At 41.7% G+C, this 23170-nt stretch overlaps 2 protein-coding genes across 2 annotated transcripts in view; one reads left to right on the top strand and one right to left on the bottom strand.

The window, feature by feature from the left end:
- Window positions 1-1270: 1270 nt before the first annotated feature.
- Window positions 1271-13467, bottom strand: satb1a (SATB homeobox 1a). Its single transcript, XM_056421923.1, has 11 exons — window positions 13110-13467; window positions 12272-12498; window positions 12003-12179; window positions 11791-11917; window positions 10462-10585; window positions 9119-9230; window positions 8098-8636; window positions 6601-6798; window positions 5330-5485; window positions 3618-3821; window positions 1271-2715 (listed from the first exon to the last, which is right to left on the bottom strand). Exons 2-11 carry the CDS (start codon window positions 12483-12485, stop codon window positions 1810-1812), a joined length of 2757 nt encoding a protein of 918 aa, XP_056277898.1. The 5' UTR covers window positions 12486-12498; window positions 13110-13467; the 3' UTR covers window positions 1271-1809.
- A 6794-nt stretch (window positions 13468-20261) lies between these two features.
- The window catches only part of kcnh8 (potassium voltage-gated channel, subfamily H (eag-related), member 8), a 42668-nt gene continuing 39759 nt past the window's right edge, over window positions 20262-23170 (top strand). Inside the window, exon 1 of the mRNA XM_056415074.1 lies at window positions 20262-20337. Within this exon, the coding sequence (XP_056271049.1) occupies window positions 20262-20337 (76 nt within the window). The remainder of the gene's footprint in view (window positions 20338-23170) is intronic.

The raw sequence follows: 23170 nt of genomic DNA, 5'->3' as shown, positions 1-23170 counted from the left end.
GCGGCGTGTGATCGTACAGACACAGATCCACTGGTACAGAGTTCGCTGGTGATCGGCACAGAAGAATATTGTCTGATGGCCGAACAATGACAGCAGTTCACCAACAGAGACGCAGTTATATAAGAGGACATCATCTAACTCTAACTCCAGTAGAGACAGTACACATCAGAACCATTGGTTTAATCTTTAATGGGTCCTTTACTTGTCTGAAAATAGCAGTCTGACGAATGAGCTTCATCTCTTATTTACTTGTTTCCAGTCTTTCGAACATGATAAATCATATACACTGTCCCAAATCCAATTTAGTGCATTGCCAACCTATCCCAAATAAATATCTTTCAAAGTTTAAATGTCATCCACTAATATTTTGCTACTTATGCAGCCATCTTTTTATGAAGCAGAAAGACAAAATAGTTCTTTACCTCCCAGCCTCTGTGGGTTCTTGCAGATTCTATCACATGAGATTTTAAACCTGAATTTCTTTGTGAAAAAACTTCATAACTACCTTTTATCAATGCATGAGAAAAGTTTCAACTTTCTATTTGCATGTTAATTTATACATGGAATGTTTTGTATTATGTTTTTATTAAAAGTGATCGTCCAAGCTTCTGGACTCTCAAAACATTTTAATATATTTCACACAGATTGTTTGTGAAATAAACATTTCCAACTGTAACATATTTAAGTCATGAACATACATTATAATTATGAATTAGCCTTTTTTTCTTTTACAGATGAAAGTGCTCTCATTTAATTTGAACATTTCATTTAAACACACTGCACGGCTTCAGTCATATATTTCTCGCCCACAATCTTTCTTCATGAAGAAACATTAAACATTGTGCCCTCCACAAAGCACACGTTGTGCCTCCGCTACAGTAAATCAGTAGCATGTAAATCAGTACAATATGACAACCACAAGATGTGTAAATATAACGCTCCCCAAAATAACTAAAAGCTATTTGACGGATTTATAGATTCATGCATCAATAAAAATTCTGCATGTAAACTATGATGTGTTCAAGAGCAAATAAAATCTCAATGCAATTGTGTGATTCAAGTTGAGAAAAGGGAATACAAATGGACTCATTACAGAAGAAATACTATAGATGTCCATATATTGATCAGTTTGGTAACTCAATATTGTAGTGATTGATATATTACACACTGCAGTCAAATATGCAGAGGATGCCCTGTCATTTATGGAAGGGTTCATTCCAATTGCTATATGTCATTTACAAATTCAACTATCATTTATTTTAAAACAGAATCAGGAAATGTATATTTAATACAATGTGACAAACAACAACAATGTAAGATACAGTAACAGTGAGATTCCTGAAGGAAACAGTTTAAAATGACTGATCCAAAACACAACGCAAAAACAATGGACATCGCAAAAGAAAAACAGACTGGCAGTGCCACTTTCTACAAGGCATTTCTGGTTTGAACATTTCTCTAACTGTAGATCAGTCAACCAACTATAATTACTCTTTTTTAACAGTGATATGTAATCAGTACTTGGTACCATTCACACATATATCGACACAGAAATGATGTGTAATAACATTATCTGCACAGCCAGTCACAGTTATATTCTGTCTTAAGTTGCAGTAGAGATGCTGAAATCAACCGAGAGCTGTCTAAGCTTTCTATTGCAGGTGAACTGTGTAGTATGCACACAAGCATCTGTATAAGCTGTGGTATAAACATATAGTCAGCTTTTAGTCTTTCCACAGCCTTTGAGGACACTCATCTCTAAAACACCAAAACAATGTGAGTCAGTCCTCATGTGTCACTGGATTTGGGTTAGATGTATCTCTCCTGCTCCTCCTTCATCGAGCAGATGGTTTGAGTGGCAACTTCAGATTCTTTTAAAACAGTAATGTTGCTTCCTTCATCTCTCCTTGTTTGTTTTTCCTCCTCCTCCTTTTGTTCTGTTTCAGTCTTTCTATCACCTTCCCCCTTATGTTCCTCTGCAGGTATGTCCGTCTGCGAGAGGTTTGGGTCTGTGCAGCCATGTTGGTTGTTTCGAATCTGTTTTGGACTCTGGCTGTCATGTTGATGCCGGTCGTGAGCCTGGCTATTGAAAAATCTACGGATGGTGTGTTTGGGCAGGCCCAGCTGAGCCGACAGGGTGTGGACGGCTTCCTCGTCTGGGTTGAGGCCCACATCCTGAACGAAGCTCTGCAGGATTCCCAGTGCTTCGTGGGAGACCCTTAACCCCTCACCTTGGACCTCATCTGCACCTTCGACCTCAGTATCTGCCTCTGAACAAACCCTGACCCCCCCTCCGTCCTCATCTTTCACACCAGGCCACTTCATAGACAGCTTCTCCATCTCCTCTTTGCTGTTTCCGAGGATTTCATTAATCTCATCATCACCCACATTTCCATCCATCACCTGCTCGTTGCTTTCTGTGCCCTTGTGCCTCACCCGACCAATACAACCCCAGTCCCCTCCCAAACTGCTTCTCTCTCCCTGTCCCCCCTCAACCCAGTCCTTGCTGTCCCCTCTCTCACCATTACTACTGCCCCTGCCCTGCAGACGTACTCTCATGTGCCCCCAGTTGCCCCCCGCCTCCGACTCAGCTGGTGACGCAGCACATGGTTGCCGTGGAGACAGGTGCGGTCCTGCCTCTGGCTGCAGGGGTTGATGGGGTTGAAGATGGTGTTGAAGATGATGTTGCTGTGGCAGCGGAGAGTTGCGTTGGTACTGACGAGAGTAAAAGAGATATGAGAAGTCATTCGAGAAAAAGCTTTTGGTCTTTTGGATTATTTTCAACGGCAACTCATTTCCATTGTGTTAATGTGGATATTAATGTGTTTAAGTTGAATGGGAGATGATGTAAAGTGAAGTCAGCCTAGAAGGAAATATATTTTTATGATTTGAAGTATTAGGTCTATTTCAAATGTTGAACTTATATAAGCTATTTAATAATTTCACATGTGAGGAGATCTGTAATGCAACCATCAAGGGTCAATGTCTTTTGAGGCTCTGAAAAAGTGAATATAAAGTATTTCTGTCTTGCTATTAATGTAATAGTATTGCACATGACACACTACATTCACAACCCTTTTTTGGTATTAACTGTGAGTCTGTGCTTTAATCAAGCCATCCATCTATGCATAAGCTATGGACGTGAAAGAAAACTAATCAGCCTCACGGATCATCGCTTAACGTGGTAATCATTTTCTTTTTCTGACATTTGTGGCATTAGGCGTGCTGCTTTTCCATTGGACACCCTAGAGATCGTTTGGCATTCAACGTAATATACTCTTTCAAATTTTCAAATTTGCTTCACAAAAAATAAGGACAGGCTAAAATAATAACAACACATAATAATAATAATGTACATGTTGATGATCCCACAGTGGGGAAATTCCTCTCTGCATTTAACCTATCCTTAGTTATTTAGAAGCAGTGGGCAATTGGGGGGTTCGGTGTCTTGCTCAAGGACACTTCGATATGCAAACTATGCTAGGAAAGTTAGGGGTAGTTTTCTGCCTTTGCTGCTCGTGTTTTTTCAAATTCATTTCAAACATCTGTTTCTACAGCTGACGAGCAAGAACTACCGGCGTACAACAGTCTGTGTTAACATTGTTTTCCCGTCTCACCAGTGTATTGTCGTTGCTGAGCAGTGTAAGCCTGTCAGCGCACTGCTGCTGTGCTGTCGTGTTGCTGCTCTCCTGTTCATAGATAGCATCTCGTTCAGTCTGGGCCAAGCTGAGGAACCGGCGGATCATACAGAGATTCTCCCACAGGGTCCGGTTCTCTGGGTTGGGATCCTCCCTCCATCGCAATAGCTCACACAGCCAGCCCTACAAGAAGAACGGTAACACTTTACTTTATGTGACCCTATTTAGCATGCATAAGCAGTATCAACATGTCATGAATAGTTTGTAACACACTATAATAAGATCACAACAGGTATCCATAGATAGACTCATATGGATGCAGATGATAAATAGAGGTGCTACTTGATTATCCACTTATCAGGTTAAACTAACCTTACTATACAACATATCTTTAAACACTGTGAGCACAAACAAAAGGGCATTTTTAAGTTTCTCAGGCCCCAAAAATCTAATAATTTTCTATGTTCTATAGTGGTCCAGTGGTCTAGTATAAGGCTAACATCATGTCCATGTATGTATGAGCTTTGCTTCAAGTCATAAACCCACTCTTTCGAATTCGAATTAAGGAGATATACGTGGTAATAACGCCACTGTTGAAGTCTAAAATCAACTTTCCCTTGGTCTATAAACTATACACTCAATTGATTCAAAATGAGTTCATGTTTTAAAGCAGAGCCAAAATATGACAATGATTTTTGTATGCCTCCGAAGGGAAGAAACTTGTGGTAGATTGAGGAAAGCCAAGCTAGTTTCAGGTTCATGAACTGTAGCATGATTCCGATTGCAAGCAGGTTGATATGCACGTACACACACAGACACACACAGACACACACACACACACGCCTGGCTGTAGCCCAAGTCTAGCACACAATGCTATCCAGATGCACATTGCAGATAGAACAGAGATCCAGCATGGTTCTGCCTGCCAAACAGCCGGGTAAAACAGAGCGAGAACGAGTGAGAGAGAGAGAGAGAGAGAGAGAGAGAGGGGTAAAGAGAACATAGGGAAAGTAAAAAGGGAGGCCAGCAAAGAGATAGAAAAAAAGACCTCAGGGGTTTTGGACCACCTGTCTGTACTGGCATGACCGCTGAATGACCTCCTCACATCTTATGATGAGTAGAGAGAAGGAAGAAAAAAAGGGAGGAAAGAAAGAATCAACCAAAGAAAGGAAGAAAAAAGGGAATGTGAGAATTGGAGACACACAGAAGAGGAAGACAAAATTAGACAGCTGAAATCCCCCCATTCCATAAAGGGAAATTATCCTCAAAACAAAAGGCAATAACAAGCTTATGAGGCCGCCATAAAAATGAGAACAATAAACTCTCAAATCATGCATGTGTGTATGTGTATTTGTGCATTTGTTTGCCTGTGTGTGTTTGTGGTATTGTGTGTGCATCCATGTGCTCATGCAGTATGTCTATGTGTAGAAGTGGTGTGTGTGTGTGTGCACGTGTTTTTGTTAAAGCGATAATTTAGGACACAAAAGCAGCCTGATGCAGCGATGATAGTCCTCTGCAGAGTACAGCAGCTGGGTTGATTATCTGGGTTTCCTCCACACACACTACTTATCCCTTGTTAAGAGATGGATTCATCAAAGCTAAATTTAAACAATCAACTACAAATTGGGAGCAATATGTGTGTTTAAGATTAGACATGCTCATCAGATTCACACCAGCAAGCAAGAAAGTACCTGACTCTTGGAGGCGGCCACCTTTGCAAACAGAGCCTGAGACACCTTGGCTCTCTTCATCTCGTGCTGGATGTCCTCGTAGATGGAAGCACTGACATTGAGGACACAACTCTCTGTCCTCAACCCTATGTCTCCTGTAACTGGGGACAGTCTTGACTAAAAAGAGACATAAAGCAGACAAAAAGACAAGCGAGCCACAGTTAGTGTCTGAGTTCTGGGCATTTGCAGCAAATTGAAATGAATCCAATACAGATTAAAGACAATGCCGGCTTGGCCAGGCACTTTTTCCAATGAGTCTCGTGGAATGGGAAGCTGGTGTCTTTAATGTAGCCCTTGGGGTGCCAATACAAAGGGGTGTTGGATCTGGGGTGCAGCATGAACCACTGCACATCATACTCTCTCCCTTGTAGGAGAAGCAGCTGGACCTTTGTGTAAATTAAAGGAAACATGTGGCAGTCTGCACCCTCTTCAGGTTAACAGAAGGAGTGTCAGCAGAGTCGTGCACAGGGAGTCAGATTAGAAAATACCAGGAAACAGGGGAGAAAACAGTAGAGAGGAAAAAAGAAGCTATGATGAAGGACTCGAAAAAAGAGGAAGCTAGAGTCCGTCTACTGCGCTCACACAGTTGATATATTTGTCCTCTTCTGCAGTATTGGAAAGATATAGAATAGAGTAACAGAAACATCCATATTGTAATTTGTTCACAAGGGTGTGTTAGTGGCCAGTCATTTCCAATACTTTTTCATTTGATTTAAATGCTGTTCTGTCTAGAATGATAACATAAAAAGACAAACAGACAGGCTGCTCTGTGAAGCTTCACTTTAAAACAGCTTGCTAAGTTAAAAATCTTCCCATGCTGATGTTTGTCTGAGGCTGATAGAAATGTCATTAGTTTTGCACATATTTCATCAAAAAACAAAGTTCTGACCTGATGATACCATTGTTAGTACGGGAACATAAATGTATATACCAAGTTTCTTGGCAATATATCCAAATGTCTACCTCATGGTGCTGTTAGAGGAAAGGTCAGGGGTCTGTAAACTTCACAACGACTCCCTAGGATAATGATTTATAATCTGTTGTTGATTATGTCCTTTACTTGTCTCTATTCGTACAATATATGCAAACGAGTGTCTTTCACAGCAGTCTATGCTTTTTATTAACTTAACAGGAGTCTCACTTCGATATGTCATAGTTCTTTAATGGAGAGACAGTCAAATAATTTCCCAGCAGCACTGCGACTTTTTGATTTAGTCTCTCTTGCGGCCGACCTGTGTGGATCTTGGTGGGGTGTTGTTGCAGCTCGGTGTAAATCCAGTCAGGCTTCTGTCTTTCTCCTCCAGGTAGATGAGCTCCCTCTCAGCCTCGGGCAGCTGCAGGAAGCTGTACATGGCCCGCAGGTTGACCAGCAGAGACTGGGAGGCTTGGTTAGGATCCTCCTCCTTCCGCAGGATCTCTGACAGAAGGCCCTGGTAAAGGCACAGCAAAACACACAAGCCCATTATTTAGTTGTTAATATGAGCCAACAATACACAAGGATACATGCATGCAATGCCAAATTCACTGCTGTGTTGCTGGTGTGAAAATATTCTAGTTCTAGTTTATTCCTTAGCTGTGCATTCAAATAAAACAAAACTAACTGTGAAATATGGATTTTCCTATCATAAACATGCACAAATGGAAAGTATAAAGTTTATCATTTGAATGAAGGAATCTCCTCATATCCGACTCTGGATCACATTCAAAGAGCCAAGTTATCAAGTTCCTGCGGTTTAGTGTTTCACAGATGAGCCAGTTCCACAGTCAGTGCTAAGAACGCTATTCGCCTGTAGAGCTAGCATTATTCTGTGTCTATCTGTATAGAGAGGAAAGCCCTCAAACTTCACATGCAGATTGTAGGGCTTCCTTCCTGAAAATAAATCAGATTACACGCTGGCAGTAAAATGAAAAGGGAGAAAACAGCCTTCTTATTCAAATCATGGATCATCTTTGGATCCACCCAGCAAACCCCTTCTTCCAAATAGATGGCAGCTTTACGTGAAATGACAAATGATAAATGCGCCCCTCACATCTATATGGCATCTTGGCATCATGCCCAACTTGTATGGCTGGCACCAAAGCACCTTGGACTTGGCAATGGGGAAATATGGGGGTGTATAATAACTAGCTCTGCCCATTGTGATGAAAATGATAATGACGGTAATAATAATAACAATGGGCTTAGCCTGTCCTCTGAAAGCAGGGTGTGGTGGTGAATGTAAGATGATAGACTTAGATAATGTGGTATTTTAGTGTTCGAGGCGATGGCGGAGGGAGATATGGATATGAAATAAGGGAGAAAATGGGAAAGATAAAAAGATGGATTGACAATCAGGGGCAGAGATATTAAATAGATAGAGGAGTTGCCAGAGTGAAAGGTGGCAAGATGGAGGGACAGTGAGACAGAAGAAGAGGTAGAGGGGGAGACAGCTTCTCTCCAAGGGCTTGTGATTAGTTGGCCCAGCAGCTGCTTCAGTGCTGGCACCAGCTTTGTGCTGCAGAGGGCTGGCACAAACACACACACACATACATACACACATGCATGGGGGGAGGGGGCACTGCGGCAAAGGCCATGCCAATGTGCCAACCATCAAACACACATATTCACAATACACACGTACCTACAACCGCAACACCAGGAGACACGTCCAAAAGATAATCACCAGCAAACAGTTGCAACCTTTGACGACTTTCAACACCCCCCCCCCCTCCCCTCCTTACTTACATACCTGGGTCCTGTTAAAGGCCACCCGAGCAAAGATGGCTTGGGAGATGCCAGCTCTCTTCAGTTCCTCCTTCACACAGTGGTAGATCTCAATTGGCACGTCTGTTGGCCCCACAGAAGACCCAGACAATGCCTGGGTTTGCAGCCCGGCTGCAGGACCTCCCCCCGGGCCACACTGTGCCTGCTGTGGGGCTTGGGAATCGGGGGCTTTGGAGAAGACCATGGCGGGGGGAGCTCTTCCTACAGGCGGGTGGTTGAGATACTGCTGTGGGGACGGTGAGAGACCCTGGCCAGCTAGCATGCGGCTAACAGCATACTGCTGGTTGAGGAACTGGGCCATCACCAACTGCTGGTTGACCATTTGTGAGCTGATAGGCTGGGTTACCAACCCGGGCGGTCGCAGGCCGAGGGGGGAATGGCCACATATGTTGGCTACTTCTCCATGAGAGAAAAAGAGGGTTGAGCTTTGATCGGCTGGGCTACTTGTGATCGACTGCTGGGTGAGGGTGATGTGTGTGGACTGGTCGGAGACGCTGTCAATCTCTGGGTGCAGAAAAAAAGGAAAGCACAGACAGATGTTCAATTATTAACACACCAGAGTGTGCCCCAAATACGCACCAGATACTCATTCTAAGCAGCGTGTGGTGTGTTCACACTGGAAATGTGTCAAAATGGCGTATACTCCACACAGACAGCTTGCAGAGCCTTCTAAATGCGGTGAACTTTTGAGTGTGCCGCAGACAAACATTATTCTCCCACAATGCAATTCACAAATTAAACAGAGAGGCTGTTCACAGCTGGAAATTTTCAAATCAATTGTGTGTGGCTGTGAGACAACCCTGACAACATCTTCATCTCTGAGATTTTGACACATTCTTGTCAGTATGAAATGGTTTGTCTAACTGATAAAACAGTACACTATTGGGATTATTACCTAGTAAATACACGATAGCATTAGTAGTATGGCTTGCTGTAAGACTTATTCGACACACTTCATGTTTGAAGACTTGACTGAAAGCCCTCACCCTTGAAGCATTTGGTCTTCTTGAAGTGCTTGTACCATCGACCAAACTCGTGACACTTGGCAGCTGAGACATTTGCATAGTAAGTGCTATTTACAATAGATGATATCATACTCTGAAACAGAAGGGAAAAGACGATAGAAATTCATTACATTTTCCAAGCTCCTGCTATGGGCGGCCTGGGTGTCTCAGCTGTTCACACATCTGATATTAATGAACTCAGATCTGTGTTATTAAAAAGACCCCCAGGTAAATAGGATAATAAAGACAGATGAGTGCGTCAGTGTGTGGGATCTTTTATGGGAATATGTACAGCGTGTGTGTGTGTGTGTGTGTGTGTGGTGTGTGAGCATGCGTGCAGTTGTGTGTGTGTGCAATAAAACAAAACACTAGAGGTCATCAGAGACTACTGCTCTCTGTCTGTCTCTGTCACACACACATACACACACACACACACACACCACACACACACACACACACACTTTTTCCTCAAAGACTGTTCTGTGCAATCTTTACATTTTATAATCTTTCATCTTCTCATATTTATTTTAATCTGCTTCTTGCAAACAAGAGAGGTGGTACAAGAAGTGATAGGAGAGAAAGACAGAGGGAAAGAGAGATGGGGGAGGGAGGATAGGCTAGTATCAGATTTGCAGAGAAGGGAGGAATTTGAAGACGAGAGGGATAGTTAGCAATGTGTAGATGTCCCTCTGGCAAAATAACAGATAGATTAAGTTGATAATTATGAATATTCATTAAGAAAAGACCTTCCCCAAATACTGCATGATAAATGTGAAATTATTTCTGCAGTTGTGTCTGCATTTGCTTGATTAAACGATCAAGATCTTAAAACCAGATTTGGATGTTACTGCTGAATCAGTTAAGAATGCAGAAAAAGCCAAATACCAAAGAGGCGGAGTGATAGATAGATATAGAGTGAGAGTAAGATGGCGGGTGAGGCAGGCAGACAATTAGAGTGACAGGCAGACAGGTTGGCAGTTGAAATAATCAAGATAGGCAGCGGGCCCAGGCAGCAGGAAGGCTTTTTAAGAGATAACCATCTCTCTTTATCTGTTTCTTTCTCCCGCTCTGCCCCCACACCGTATCTCTCTCTGCATCTGGACTTCTTGTCCAACTATTGGACCACACACTCTGCATCGTGCGTCAAAAGAGGCAAAACCACACACATACATTTGCACGGCATTGAAGGGCAACTACATGACATGAACACTTCAGTCCAATTTCTCTTCTTCTCTCTTCCTGTATGCATGCTCTAAGTGTGTGTGTGTGTGTGTGTGTGTGTGTGTGTGTGTGTGTGTGTGTGTGTGTGTGTGTGTGTGTTGTACCTGGGAGAGGGGGCACTCCTTGGCCAGGGAGCTCTGGTTCATGTCATTGAGGAGCTCCTTCAGAGCATTTCTCACTGTGGAGTGACTCCACTGCTCGGGAGGCAAGTCCTCCAACTTGGGACAGCTGAATGAAGAGCAAATTGAATAACATAAGTTTGATCTATTAAATGGGTAGTCCAGTGATGTAGTATTGCATTTCTATAAAGTTGGGGAACTCACAAACACATTCCAGGACACTTTCAGATCGAGCTGGTATGACTGATTTAAAAGACAGTCTATGGCTATAATTTATCTACAATATCATTGGTCAATGGTCACATATATATATATGTATATATATAGATATATATAATATAATACAAACTGTCACTCTTAGCAGCCAGTAAACCATGCAAAGGCAGACAAGTACTACTTGTGACGAGTGAACTGAACTTGTGTAGAATTGGTGGAGTGCTTTAAAAATAACACTTGTTTACTTGCTCAAATGGAGCAACTCTGAGTGATTGATAGGCAGGTTTCCAGTATCACACACATTCAAGGGTGTGAATGAAATGATGGGCTGTGGGGGAAACTAAAGCACTTATTAAATTAAATAAACTCATTTGAGCACAAGGAAGACATACATGATGCCAAATCCTTCTTTCTTTGAGCCAAAACACTTTTTAATGGAAGACATGTTGACATGTCACAGTAGGAAAAGCACAAATAATAAAATTAATGATGTCTGAATTCAATTTAGCTGCTTCCTTCATGAATGTTATTAGTAACACCTGTGTTTTACTCTCTTTTCTCCTGTAAAAAAAGTCTATATTCAATTTTATTTTGTATCTTGTGATAATATAAATGCTGCACTGTCCTCTGTCTCACGGTTGAACTGACCCAAGACCAAAATGTATACAGCGCAACTCCTGATCTACTGTCTAAAAAAAATAGAGGACACTAATTATTAAGAAATGTAACCCAAGGAAACACCTTATGTCATATGTCAGACATACACCATTCAAATCCTCATAAATATTCATTGTGAAAAGCAACTAAAATCACTCGTTAAAATGAATCCAATAGCATTGAGAACAAATTAAATATAAGAGTGTAATCATTTCCTGCTGGGTCTGATTTGGTCCATGCCCTTTGGTTATTTTCTTTTATTGATACATATTAGAGATGGTGGGTGGCTGAAGTCTTTCCCTGCATGCACTGAGCAAAATGCTGAGAAATACTGAAGCAGTTTTGAGTCTTATGCTTCCATTCATACATAAAGTCTGTACACTGCACACGGACAAAATAAGTTCGACAGATATATTCATAGATGTGATGCCAGCCTCCTACCTGCGCAGCTGTATTTTAAGGGTGATAACGTGGTGAACATCCTGCAGCATATCAGCCACTGTTGCATCAGGAGCATCTGTTACACAAGACAGAGGCACCGGGTTCCATCTTCCAACCTGGATGAGACCTGAACACACACACACACATGTGAAAAATGTGAGAAAACGGTGGACTTGTGTTATTGAATGTATGTGCCCGTTTGTGTGATGTACCTTTGGCCTGTGCAGCAGAGCTGTGTGAGTAGCCCAGTGTCAGCAGGGCCATCTCTATCAGCTGGTTAAACAGCAGATCTCTCTTGACCAGCACAAACTCAGCGTGTTCTTCTTTCCTCTCTCCCTCCTGAGGGCTTTCCTTGTGCTCCACCACACAGAACACAGGCAGCAGGCTCCCTGGGGTGATGGAAAGGACAGCTATTGAACATATCAGATGCCACGTGGGAGTCACAATCACTGTACTGAAAATATCACGTTTCAGCCTATACCTTTGCTGTGCCAGCTCTTGCTCAGTGGCCTCACTGCGGTGGGTTTCAGACAGGGGTTTTTGGCCAAAGGACTCCCCTGATTGCTCCTCTCCTGGGCCGAGGGTCCCGCTCCGTTTTGTTCCAGTCGAGCCAGCTTGGCAGGAGGGGGCCGGGGGTCTAAAACGGAATCACTACCACCCTCGGGTTTCTTGGCTCCATTACACAGGGCGTCCATCTGTGGTCTTACACTAATACAGAGACACAAATGCTTAAAAATAAACCAGTGAATGAGATAGCCAAATAAAAATCCCTCATGTTATCCTGATAGTATCTGGTGGTCAATGGTGAGTTTATGGTGGCCTCTTATTATGCTCCTGGAAACTATTACATATAATTCAAAGTAGATTTTCCAATGAAAAACACTGCATGTAGGCTGCATGCGTCCAGAATTTATTCACAGCAATTAATTTAAAAGCAAAGATAAATACAGCAAAAAGTATATTAGAAAACCTGCTGAGCGTCTACAGAGGGTGTGAAATACAGCTGTCTCAGATATTTACAGTTCCGCCTCTAACAAGAAAACTATAAAGCACAATTGTTACACACACACCGATCTGAAGGATATCCGGATCAGTAATAGTGGACGACCTTCAACCAGATGCAGCGATAAGGACAACCCTCTGAATCCAGTAAAAGTCCAGCGAGTGATAGAGCGCAGCTCCCCATAATAAACCTGCTGTCATCTCCCCGGCGCGCCGCTGTAAGCGACAGCGATTCCGTTCATCTTCAGCACCTAAATGCGCGCTAATCGTCCCACGCACGTCTGATGGCGCTGAAGTTTGATCGAGGCGAAACCAACCTGTTTTAGTCGGCACAACGTGCATGTCCGACCTGCCATCATACATCGACAGCCCGTCCCTGTAGACATCGGCTGTATCCATATGTTATCCTCGCTTCCATTGATCTCCAGTTGAGGATCAGACCCGTTTCTCTCGGCTGCCGGTATGCGTCCTCTCACTTACACTAATTGTCTCTTTAGCACCGACAGTATGTCGTGTTTACTGGCTAAGTAGTTTGCCTCTGATCCCTCCTTGTTCTCCGACCGCGCTTCGCTTTCCGGTTTACCGATAAATGGCCTCAGCGCAAGTTCAGAGCGACCTCCCATCCAGAGCACATGCTGCTACTGTAAAGCTCTGGAGAGAACAATACACGGCTCGGAGCTGCTGGAGTACATCCCCTATTACATATTCGGCTACAGCACTGACTCCGGGACAGCAGTTGTTGGTTACACTTCAAAGCCCTATGCGCACGCGAGGAGAGGGAGAGAGAGAAAGAAGGGGGAGAGAGCTACCCACACACCCACACACAGACTCATAAATACGCGGACCCAGCTGCATTAGCATATGGTGTAATAATGAATTCACTAGCGCGCTCCGTAAATGTATTAAATGTGACAATTGCGCATAAATCTATTTATTATTTTCTGCCGCATGCTGTGCACGCACTTATTATTGTCTTTAGGGTATTGGAGCTCTCCATGGTAACAAAGTGGAGCAGTGCAAGGAGGAACCGGCTGACTGATATTAACTTTTGAACGTTGATGTTTAACTGTCACAAGATTATATGGCTTATGATTTAGATAATTACAGTTTTTATTTTATTCAGCAAAGCTCTACATCCCTTTGCAATTACAGCTAGTACAGCAAATAGTAGCATATGCTATATATTCAACACCAAAGTAGCCTATAATGAGCTATGTGTGATACTTTGGGCTTCATATAACGATAAATAGAGTGTATATTAGAATAAAGTATAGTAGTATGCAATATATTTTAGTAGTACTAGGCTAATGATGTTATACTATAATGGCTACATATACTGTGCATATAGCTGTAATAGTAATATAGTATATATATATATATATATGTATATACATGAACCATCTATTTTATACAAAACTATATATACTATATATATTTGTGTTTGTATTCTATTTTGTATATTATATAGAATAATATTGTATTGTATTGCAATGATTGACTGAATAAAATACACAACAACAATATATATGGCTATCTATAACTATATACTATATATACATTTATACAAATACATGTATGTATATAAATATGTACATATATATATGTGTGTGTATCTATGTATGTACATAAATATACATATATACTGACAAATTACCACTTTAGTATAGTAGTATAGTATAGTATAGGTAGAATATAGTATAGGTATGATATTGGAGTTGTATTATGCAACAATGTAGCCAGCCTTACTCTATATAATATTAACTATGACACAGCATTGTATTTCTTCCCATATAACTGCTTAGGATAGCAAGCTTAAGTGATATTTATATCTATAAAATGATAATTTTTACTTTAATCACAAACCAATTTAAAGTATAAAATATCTCAAAGTAGGACCAAAAAGCATCCAAACCTCTAAAAAGACACCCAAGAAAACATGTGCATCACTGTACCTCTAAGTTTTGATGCTTCGCTGAAAATCACAGCTTGTCTTCTGTTCACAGAAACTTTCAGCCAAGTATCAGCCGATCTCCCTCGCGCAGTCCACTGCAGATGCACCTCTGGAACTGGGATCCTTAAAATGGTGTCTGAAATCTCAGTGAAGGTATCACAAAGCAAAGGGGCAGCAGGTGTGCCTAATCTGTGTCTGTGAGAACAAGAAAGAGAGAGGAAGAGTCAGAGATCCTTCACTCTGGGAGATAAGATCCACTTGCCCCATGAAATGTCACACCGGTGTGATCACAAGTCTTTTCTACAGAGAGAACGAGCACATATTGATGGGTGGATGGGTGTTGCGCAATCAAAGTCTATGTTTGGGGGGAGAGAGCATGCTCTACTACTTTTGACTAATTAAACAAAGTGAATTAGCTATCTCCCCAGCCAGAACGAGTCATGCCTGGTTACACATCATTCATCGTGACTAATTCAGAAAGAGAGATGTCACTCAGCTGGATGGAAACGTGTGCGTGTGTGTGTGTGTGTGTGTGTGTGTGTGTGTGTGTGCATGTATCACTCCAACTGCTTCTCGTAGTATGATGGTGTATAAGTTCACTGTTTTGTGTGTGTGTGTTTCGGGATATGTACTGTTTAGTGTGTGCCTGTGCCTTTAAGTGTTGATATGTTCATACCCCTCTCTCTCTCTCTCTCTCTCTCTCTCTCTTCCTGCACTTTTATCACTGGCTTGAAACATCGTCAATGAGGCTGGCATGCTAAATGATAATTAAGACCATTACACGCTCACAGAGCATGCTACCAGTGCAGCACACGGCTCCTTCAATCGGAGCCTCCTCTCAGGGGACACCCCACTACTCACACAGTCGTGTATCTCTCCAAATTAGGTTAGATTTTCATTCCACCTCATTCGCCATGGATGTGATGTGGTTATTATAAACTCATGATATGGTTAGTGAACCTACTGCCATTAGATAGGTGGAGGCATCATGGCGGTGTTAAGGGGAAATAGATTGCCAACACTCAGCATTGCACATCTCTATTTCTCATGTCTGTGTTCTAAAGTATGTTCGAAGATGCACACAGTCGCTGACTACAATCTGACAGTTATTGAAATCACTCACAAATGCATACTGTGTGTGTCGGTGCAGACTGACAAACTCAAACACTGGACCTGAACACACACACAATCAGCCACCTGAGAGTGTAGACAGCCATCTGGCTCCTTGGCCAGTAGTGGAAAGTTACTAAGTACTTCAATACAATGTTGAGGTACTTTTGCTATACTTTGGTATTTAATGCAAATGTTCTCATTCATGTATTCACGCCCTCTTCAGATATATTTTCCAAACTTTTGAAGGGGACCCCATCCCTAGGTTGGGAAAGACTGAAATAACTGTAACTATATTGAGGAAAAAAGATTTTTCAATGTCATTGAAATGTTCTTATCATTATGTCATATGCAATAACATACAGTAACACTCTTTCTTTTAGTTTTGAGACTAAGTGCATTTTATAAATTACTTTAATGGATGACTTCTACTTTTTTTGGAGTGGAAGGAAAGGACTGGAGTAGTTTCATGGCTCTAATCAGAAACACCCAATCCGGACACCTGTCTCTACAGACATATTACATATCCATACAATATTCATATCTGACATTGTTCCAGAAACAGACTTGAAAGCTATCGTCTCTCCTCAGGTTTCTCCTGTCCTGGGGTGTGTCCCCGCTCCTGGGCCTATTGATGTGACATAGGCAGGTATCAAATATTGTCTGAGAAAAACACAGCCTCAGGTTATGGTGGTTATTATGTATGTATACAGATCCCACAAAGAAGTTCACGTCTGAATGCAGGGACCTCCAGATTTCAGATGAGATCGTGAGCTGGCGATCAGATGTGAGATGTGCCCTCCTTACCAAGTAGATTGCACAATTGATGGGTTTTGTTTTGTAGGGAGCAGGACAATATGTGCATTGAGCTTTTGTTTGAGATAAGGATGAAAAGACCGGATAAAAGACAAAAGATAGAAGGTGGAATCATTGAGTTAGAAGACAGCGTAATATATCATGTGCCATTTTTATATTTGCTTGTAATAGGATGGCTTGTGCAGTGTGTTGTGTGAGCGGTGACTATTATGTGTGTGAATGTGGCTGTGTGCATGTTGCATATACAACATGGAGTATTAGCTCTGTCAAACCGCGTACAATGAACTTATAGCTGTATCTTTAAACAGCCATGCCCACTTCCTGTATAGCACCCGAGGGCATCGTAAAAAACATTAAGTTAAAATGCCCGCACAGTGTTGGCTTTGCAACGCAGCGAGGGAGTCTTAAAGCATAAATGCATGACTGTATGCAGGCACAAGGCCAGATCTGATTAGAGTTTAACCAAGACTGTTAATAACTAAACCAATAAACACAGAGAGAGAGGAATGAAGTTTAGATCACAGCAGAGCAGCACGTCACTCACACACAACCACATTCATGCATCCAGGTGAAAAATAACATGACGGTTATTGTCTTTATGCACTACTGTTAATATTTCTTTAATTTAAACCTATCAGGTGTAAGTTGTGCTTATCAAAGTGTATTATGTATATTTATTTTGTAGCAGGATGCTAGCTGTGTATGTTAACCCTCCTACTGTTATTTAGTTTTTCTTGTGTAGCATAAAAAGATTACAACTGCATTTCATAACGCAACCCACTGTTCTAACAATAAGTGAATTTATATGTTCACAATAAAATAACTCTGGCGACACCTAGCGGTTGTGTAAAGAACGACATGTGACCAAGAGGACACAAAGACAACAGCTGTGAGCAAAACAAAGACTGCACCACGTTACCCTGTGAATGTCTCATTTTCCACATCTACACATTATAACGTGTGTGGATGTAATAATTCACATTTTTGATGTAAGGATATACTTAAGCTCCCTTCTTTTATTGTTACCTTTTTCTTATATTTTGGTATCCACTGTTTCTAGTGTAAGAAAATGGTCTTTTTTCATTTATGTTTTTGTGCCTCTTGATGTTTTAAATTGCATATGAGTCGTAGCTATTTGTCAAAAAGGAACTTTGTGATTTTGTTTTAAAAAGTGCGATGAAAATAAATACGTTGATGCAGGTTTAATAAAGCTTCATGGTAATGTAACACTGTGAGCAACAGTGACTCACTTTGACTCAACTGTCACTTCACTACAAACGTAACTTTGGAGTGCACACACAAACAGACACACAGACATACACAAACACACACATATACACACACACACACTGTCGAGCAGTGATCAGGATTAAATGATGCATTAAGCACTTAATTACTCAGGTGAAGCATCACTGTGTGTTGGCTGTCTGTTCTAATTTTATTAGCTGACACATTTATGGAAGTAAATCTCTCGGTTTCACGCTGCTTCACCTCAGGGACACGACTCACATGCTTCTTTTTCTCTATCATGTATGTGTTTTGTATGACTACATGTATAGGCACATTGAGTGTGTGTGCTTGTTTGAAGCCACTGAGCTGATATATGGTTCACAGCCGTCAGCCTTAGACCACCGGGTGACCTCACTTTGTCTAAATGACATAACAGCTGTAACAGCTGCTTCACGGTTGTGGAGGCTGAGTGGGATGCACCGCTCCTCACTTTTGTTTTTGAGTCCTGTGCTGTGGCACTGATGGTAATGGGATTGGCCTAGATTCAAGTTTGGTTCTCTCTGATAAGTGTTGCCTGCATTTGTGTGTTTGTGTGGATGTTTTCCAGGTTCGTTATCTGCTAGAGGTGTTTTTGAAACATGATGCGTGTAATTGAAAAACTTTGGGTGCAATCCCATTTGTGGATTTACAGACTGGAGTTTGCAAACTGATATTTTAGAAGTACTTGAGTTCATTTCTATATCGTTTTCATTATTACCTCAAAATTGCCCGTACTTCATTTCGGTGAGGCTTGCACATGAACCAATTTGGCATCCTGCCGTCTTTCAACATATCAAGAAATCTGGTCCTGAACACACTGAGCTATACGGTGTTGTGGTAGCACCGTGAAGGGGATCCAGACAACCTCTGTGGGTCAAAATGTGGTTGTTTCTCACTTTCCTGTAAATTGGGGGAAAGAGTTATTGGTTTTGAATCTGTTTTAAATGTTCTGTTAGCTTCATCGAAAATCTCACAGATTCAATTTTTTAAAATTGTATTTCTGTTCTGCAATGAGCTGATTTGTCACTTTCAGAATAAAACGTATTTTGTTGGAGAACTTTTTGAGCTGAACCATGAATCTGCATATATATTTATATTCAAAATATACCATTCTCTGGTGTAAAAGTGACTGTGGCCAGTACAGATCTTCAGGTTTACATATGCATTTGACTAATTCACACCCCATTTTAACACATTTTGTGTCAATCTTATTAGGAGCATGGATGGATGTATAATCTGGACGTGTGAGGATTAATGACGTCAAAGTCACATGTGAAATACAATAAATTGAAGCTTGGCAAGTTACTGTCCACATGAGGGCGCTACGGTGCAACAAACAGGTCTGCTGAACGTGTCTGTGTTGATAATGGTTGATTTTCTACTCCCGCCCTCTTAGACAAGTCTTTCATGCATGTCTTACTTTTATTTTACCACTAGATGGCGCTAAAACCCGCGTGTTACTTTGGCCAGCTGTGCGCCTGCTGATGGTTCGCACTGTGTGAGCGTGGAGAGAGCAGCGTGGACCCGTTGACAGCCAGACAGTCAACACAACATGGGAAATGAGCCATGTGTCTTCTTGAGGCAATTACTGTGCACCGTGTGCGACTAGTGTGTTTTGTTTCACTTATATTCATTAACATGTGCAATGCAGGTCCTGTGCATTAATGTTTTTGATTGGGGGTGATAGGAGGACAAAATGTTGTGGATACCTTCCTCTCCCTCCCTTTTGCTTGTTTGTTAGTCTACTTTGCATAATGCCTGGACAACGATTTTTCAACAAAAAAAGTTTTTTGCAGCAAAAAAAAGTTCACCGTTTTCCGAAATGTATTTGTTATGAATTACAAACCAACTGACTAATTTCTTGAATTCACCTTTTGAAGAAGAAACACACTTCTACAATAAGCTATAAGATGTCGATAAAAGTTATGTTCCTGACTTCAGAGACTCCCCCAGTTGTCGTTTCGAGTGATTGATGTCCCCCCCCCCCGGCATTGCGCGCTGTGGACAGATGATCAGTGAATCCAACGGCATAATAAAGGCATCGCTGACAGAGTCCCACTCTCTCACGGTCGGCCCTGGCTACTATCTGAACTGCACCTGTGGGCTTCATCTTCTCTTGTCATTTACACACGCAACTGAAGCTCCAGGCAGGCGGGGGCGCGCAACGCGTGCATGCTATCCACCGACTGGGGAGCGCACTGTGCCGAGTTTACCGGAGAGCTCCTTGTTCATAGTTCCAGCGGCTTGAATGGAATCAACTCACACATTTGGACGACTTGCACGATCTCTTCTTTGATGGGGACTTCAGTATCAAGCAGGGAAAATGCCTGTGATGAAGGGATTATTGGCGCCGCAGAACACGTTTCTGGACACTATAGCCACAAGGTTTGATGGCACTCGTAAGTTTAATTTAATTTATTTAACTTAGACACTCGGATATTTTTTGCAGGTATATTTTGGTTGAAGTTTTCGGTAACCTCAGGTGTGTAAGCGGACTCTAGCCCATTTCCTGGAGATCCTTGAGTAGATAAAAGCCCACCAGCAAACATCCAAGAAAGATTTCGATTGGTTGTACTTGTTGTAAAAGGGCTAGACAGCAGGGCACCACATATCTTCGACCCGTCTGTTTTGGGCTAAGACAGACTTTAACTTCTCGGTTATTCTAAATCGTTTGATGCCTCAGGACCAGACACAGAGGTGAGCCGCCGCAGACGCTCCCACAACAATTAGCCGGCTGAGTCTGTCGCTGTCTGAGGTGCTGAGCTTTCAGCACCTCAGGCAGCGACACAGGGATAACTGGACGCTCACGCTGGCTCCAAGCCAAACACAACACAGTGTTGCAGCCTCTGTCATCTATTTAGGGACCCTTTTGTGAACACACCTAAATGAATCTCACTTTTCCACACATGATTTTCCTCCCCGTGAAGTTAACCTTTCTTGTCTCTGCTCTTTGGCCCGACAAGTCCTGCGGTGAGTACGGTCTTCCTCTCGCTGCTCTGAAACCAGCAGTCGCATTTATCAAAATTAATTTGTCGACGTGGCTTTACAGCAGGTCTTTCCCCGGCCTGAGGCACAGAGGCGGCACCGAGGCATTTATAAACGACAACTTTTGTCTGAACTCTGGCCTTTTTATCTAGACCTTTTTCCTAATGATCATTTTCTTTTTCTCTGTGAGGATTCTTAGAAATCAGCAATGCTTCACAGCTGACGTTTGCTTCACGTTTGGTTAGGCTGAGCTGCCCTGCTTTCATTCTCCAGGCCTAAATCTCTCCCCACTCAGTTTAAATTCATGTTTGGGCTTTTCAGGTTTTTGTGTTCAAGCTTATAGCTTTGCATTGTTTTCAATTGTTTGATTTTGGTTTTCATTCCGCGTATATTCCTATGATGTACCTATTATGATCAACATTTATATCTTCTGAATACACTGATTATTTGTTTGTTTGGTCTGTAAACAGTGACACATAACCATGAGGTTCCTGAAGACCAGTGTAATGTCACAAAATACTTAGTTTTGTTCAACCATCAGTCCAATAAGATATGTATTTTAGTGCTAAAACGAAAATAAAATGTACACATTTTCACATTAGAGACCATGAAACAAGTGAATCTTTGGCATTTGATTGTCAAATTATTTGCAGATTAATGTTCTGTCGACCAGCTCGACCAATGGACTAACGTCTGCAGCTTTATTTATTGGTGTACTAGTGCATCTAGAGGGGGGTCGGTAAAGTAATATTGTTTGGGAACTAATTGTTATTGTTGTAAAAAACACACACTTACGGTAAGTCTTGTACCATTTTTTGTGTTTCAAATTTTAAAAAATACTACAACTTCTTCATAATAATAATAATTCCAATACTTTCCACTTATTTTTAAAATCCTTATCATAGACATCAGGGATAATAATCCATCTTGCATTTAGTGGCTCATTCCAACCCAAACTCACCACCCGACCCCACTCATACCTTTCTCTTTGGGACATTCTCCATTTTGTCTGGTAGGTTCATACCTCTCATTGAGGCATTATAATAACCACAGATCTCCACCCTTAGGAGCAGGCCATGTTGAGTGGCAACACACATTCATCTCCCTGAGCAGCAGCTCTCTTCTAACACAAGCGAATAGGAGTGGTACTGCAGCACAAATGGGCTGTCCTTGAGCTGTCGAGACAATTAACATTGGATTTTAACTGCAAGATAGGGCCGACTGGAGGCAGCGGAGCCAGACTGGACGAATTGGTTCTGATGGCCTGGCAAGTAGCAAGTATAAGGAACATACTGGGTTCACTGCTATCTGATCCCCTTGGACATCATCCAAAGCCCGAACAAGCAGTACCTGGAAGCAGTGCATGATAAATGGGTGATAAAGTGAAAGTTGGCAAGTCTTTATCATTTCTTTACATTTAAAGGTGTCCTTTTACATTGATTCAACTTTTTCAGGGCGGTATCCATGTTCACACCCAAGTTTATCTCAACAAAGTTCTCTCAAAAGTGTTTGTCTACTTATCGGTTGACAGACACAAACTCCTCTGATCGCTGTTTAAGGATCGGTGTTTCCCTGTTTGCCCCTAGCGTAACTAAAATAACAGAATCTGTCTGTGGCTCTGCACTGTGAGGACTGTGTGAGAGTGCTGTGACACCTTCTGTCATCACTACAACAGTGTGCCATCCAGGTGACTAATCTTACCACCTGTCCGCCACTAAAGCAGCAAGCTGCTCATTACAACAACACCCATTGTCACTGAGCACATATAGTCATTTAAAGCATGTGTACATTTAGGGCAGCAAAAAAAAAATATTATCATGAGCAAATACAATTATTATTGTTATGTTCAACAGTCCCAAACCCAAAGAAATGTTGTTCAATATCATAGAAGACCAATGAAACTTAGAAGCTGGAACTTGTGAATGTTTTTAATTGTTGTGACTACATTGTTTCCCTTCATTTAACCCTCCTGTCGCCTTCGGGTCAATTTGACCCGATTCAATGTTTAATGTCGGTGTTCTTTCGGGAGTCAACAAACAAACATAAAGTACCTCACACTTAAACTTGGAAAACAATATTAATTCTAATAATTTTCTGGAGATTTTAATAGCTGGGGTCATATTGACCTCAAGGGTAAAATATGTTCGTAAATATAAAGGTAACAGGAGGGTTAAACATTGAATCGGGTCATATTGACCCGAAGGCAACACAAGGGTTAAACAAACAACTTAAAGTTGAAACTGAACA

This window comes from Pseudoliparis swirei, chromosome 1 (assembly GCF_029220125.1).
Source record: "Pseudoliparis swirei isolate HS2019 ecotype Mariana Trench chromosome 1, NWPU_hadal_v1, whole genome shotgun sequence".
Classification (NCBI taxonomy): Eukaryota; Metazoa; Chordata; class Actinopteri; order Perciformes; family Liparidae; genus Pseudoliparis; species Pseudoliparis swirei.
The sequence above is the reverse complement of the archived record's forward strand: the minus strand, read 5'-3'. Positions and strand labels throughout refer to the sequence as shown.

What these genes read in the sequence shown, in the direction of transcription:
- satb1a (XM_056421923.1), bottom strand. Translation starts at nt 12,485, where the DNA reads ATGGACGCCCTGTGTAATGGAGCCAAGAAACCCGAGGGTGGTAGTGAT. An exon ending in AGGAGTGCCCCCTCTCCCAG is followed by an intron (nt 9,231 to 10,461) that starts GTACAACACACA and finishes CTTCTGTTTCAG; the next exon opens with AGTATGATATCATCTATTGT. An exon ending in CCCCACCAAGATCCACACAG is followed by an intron (nt 5,486 to 6,600) that starts GTCGGCCGCAAG and finishes GTCTCTTTTTAG; the next exon opens with TCAAGACTGTCCCCAGTTAC.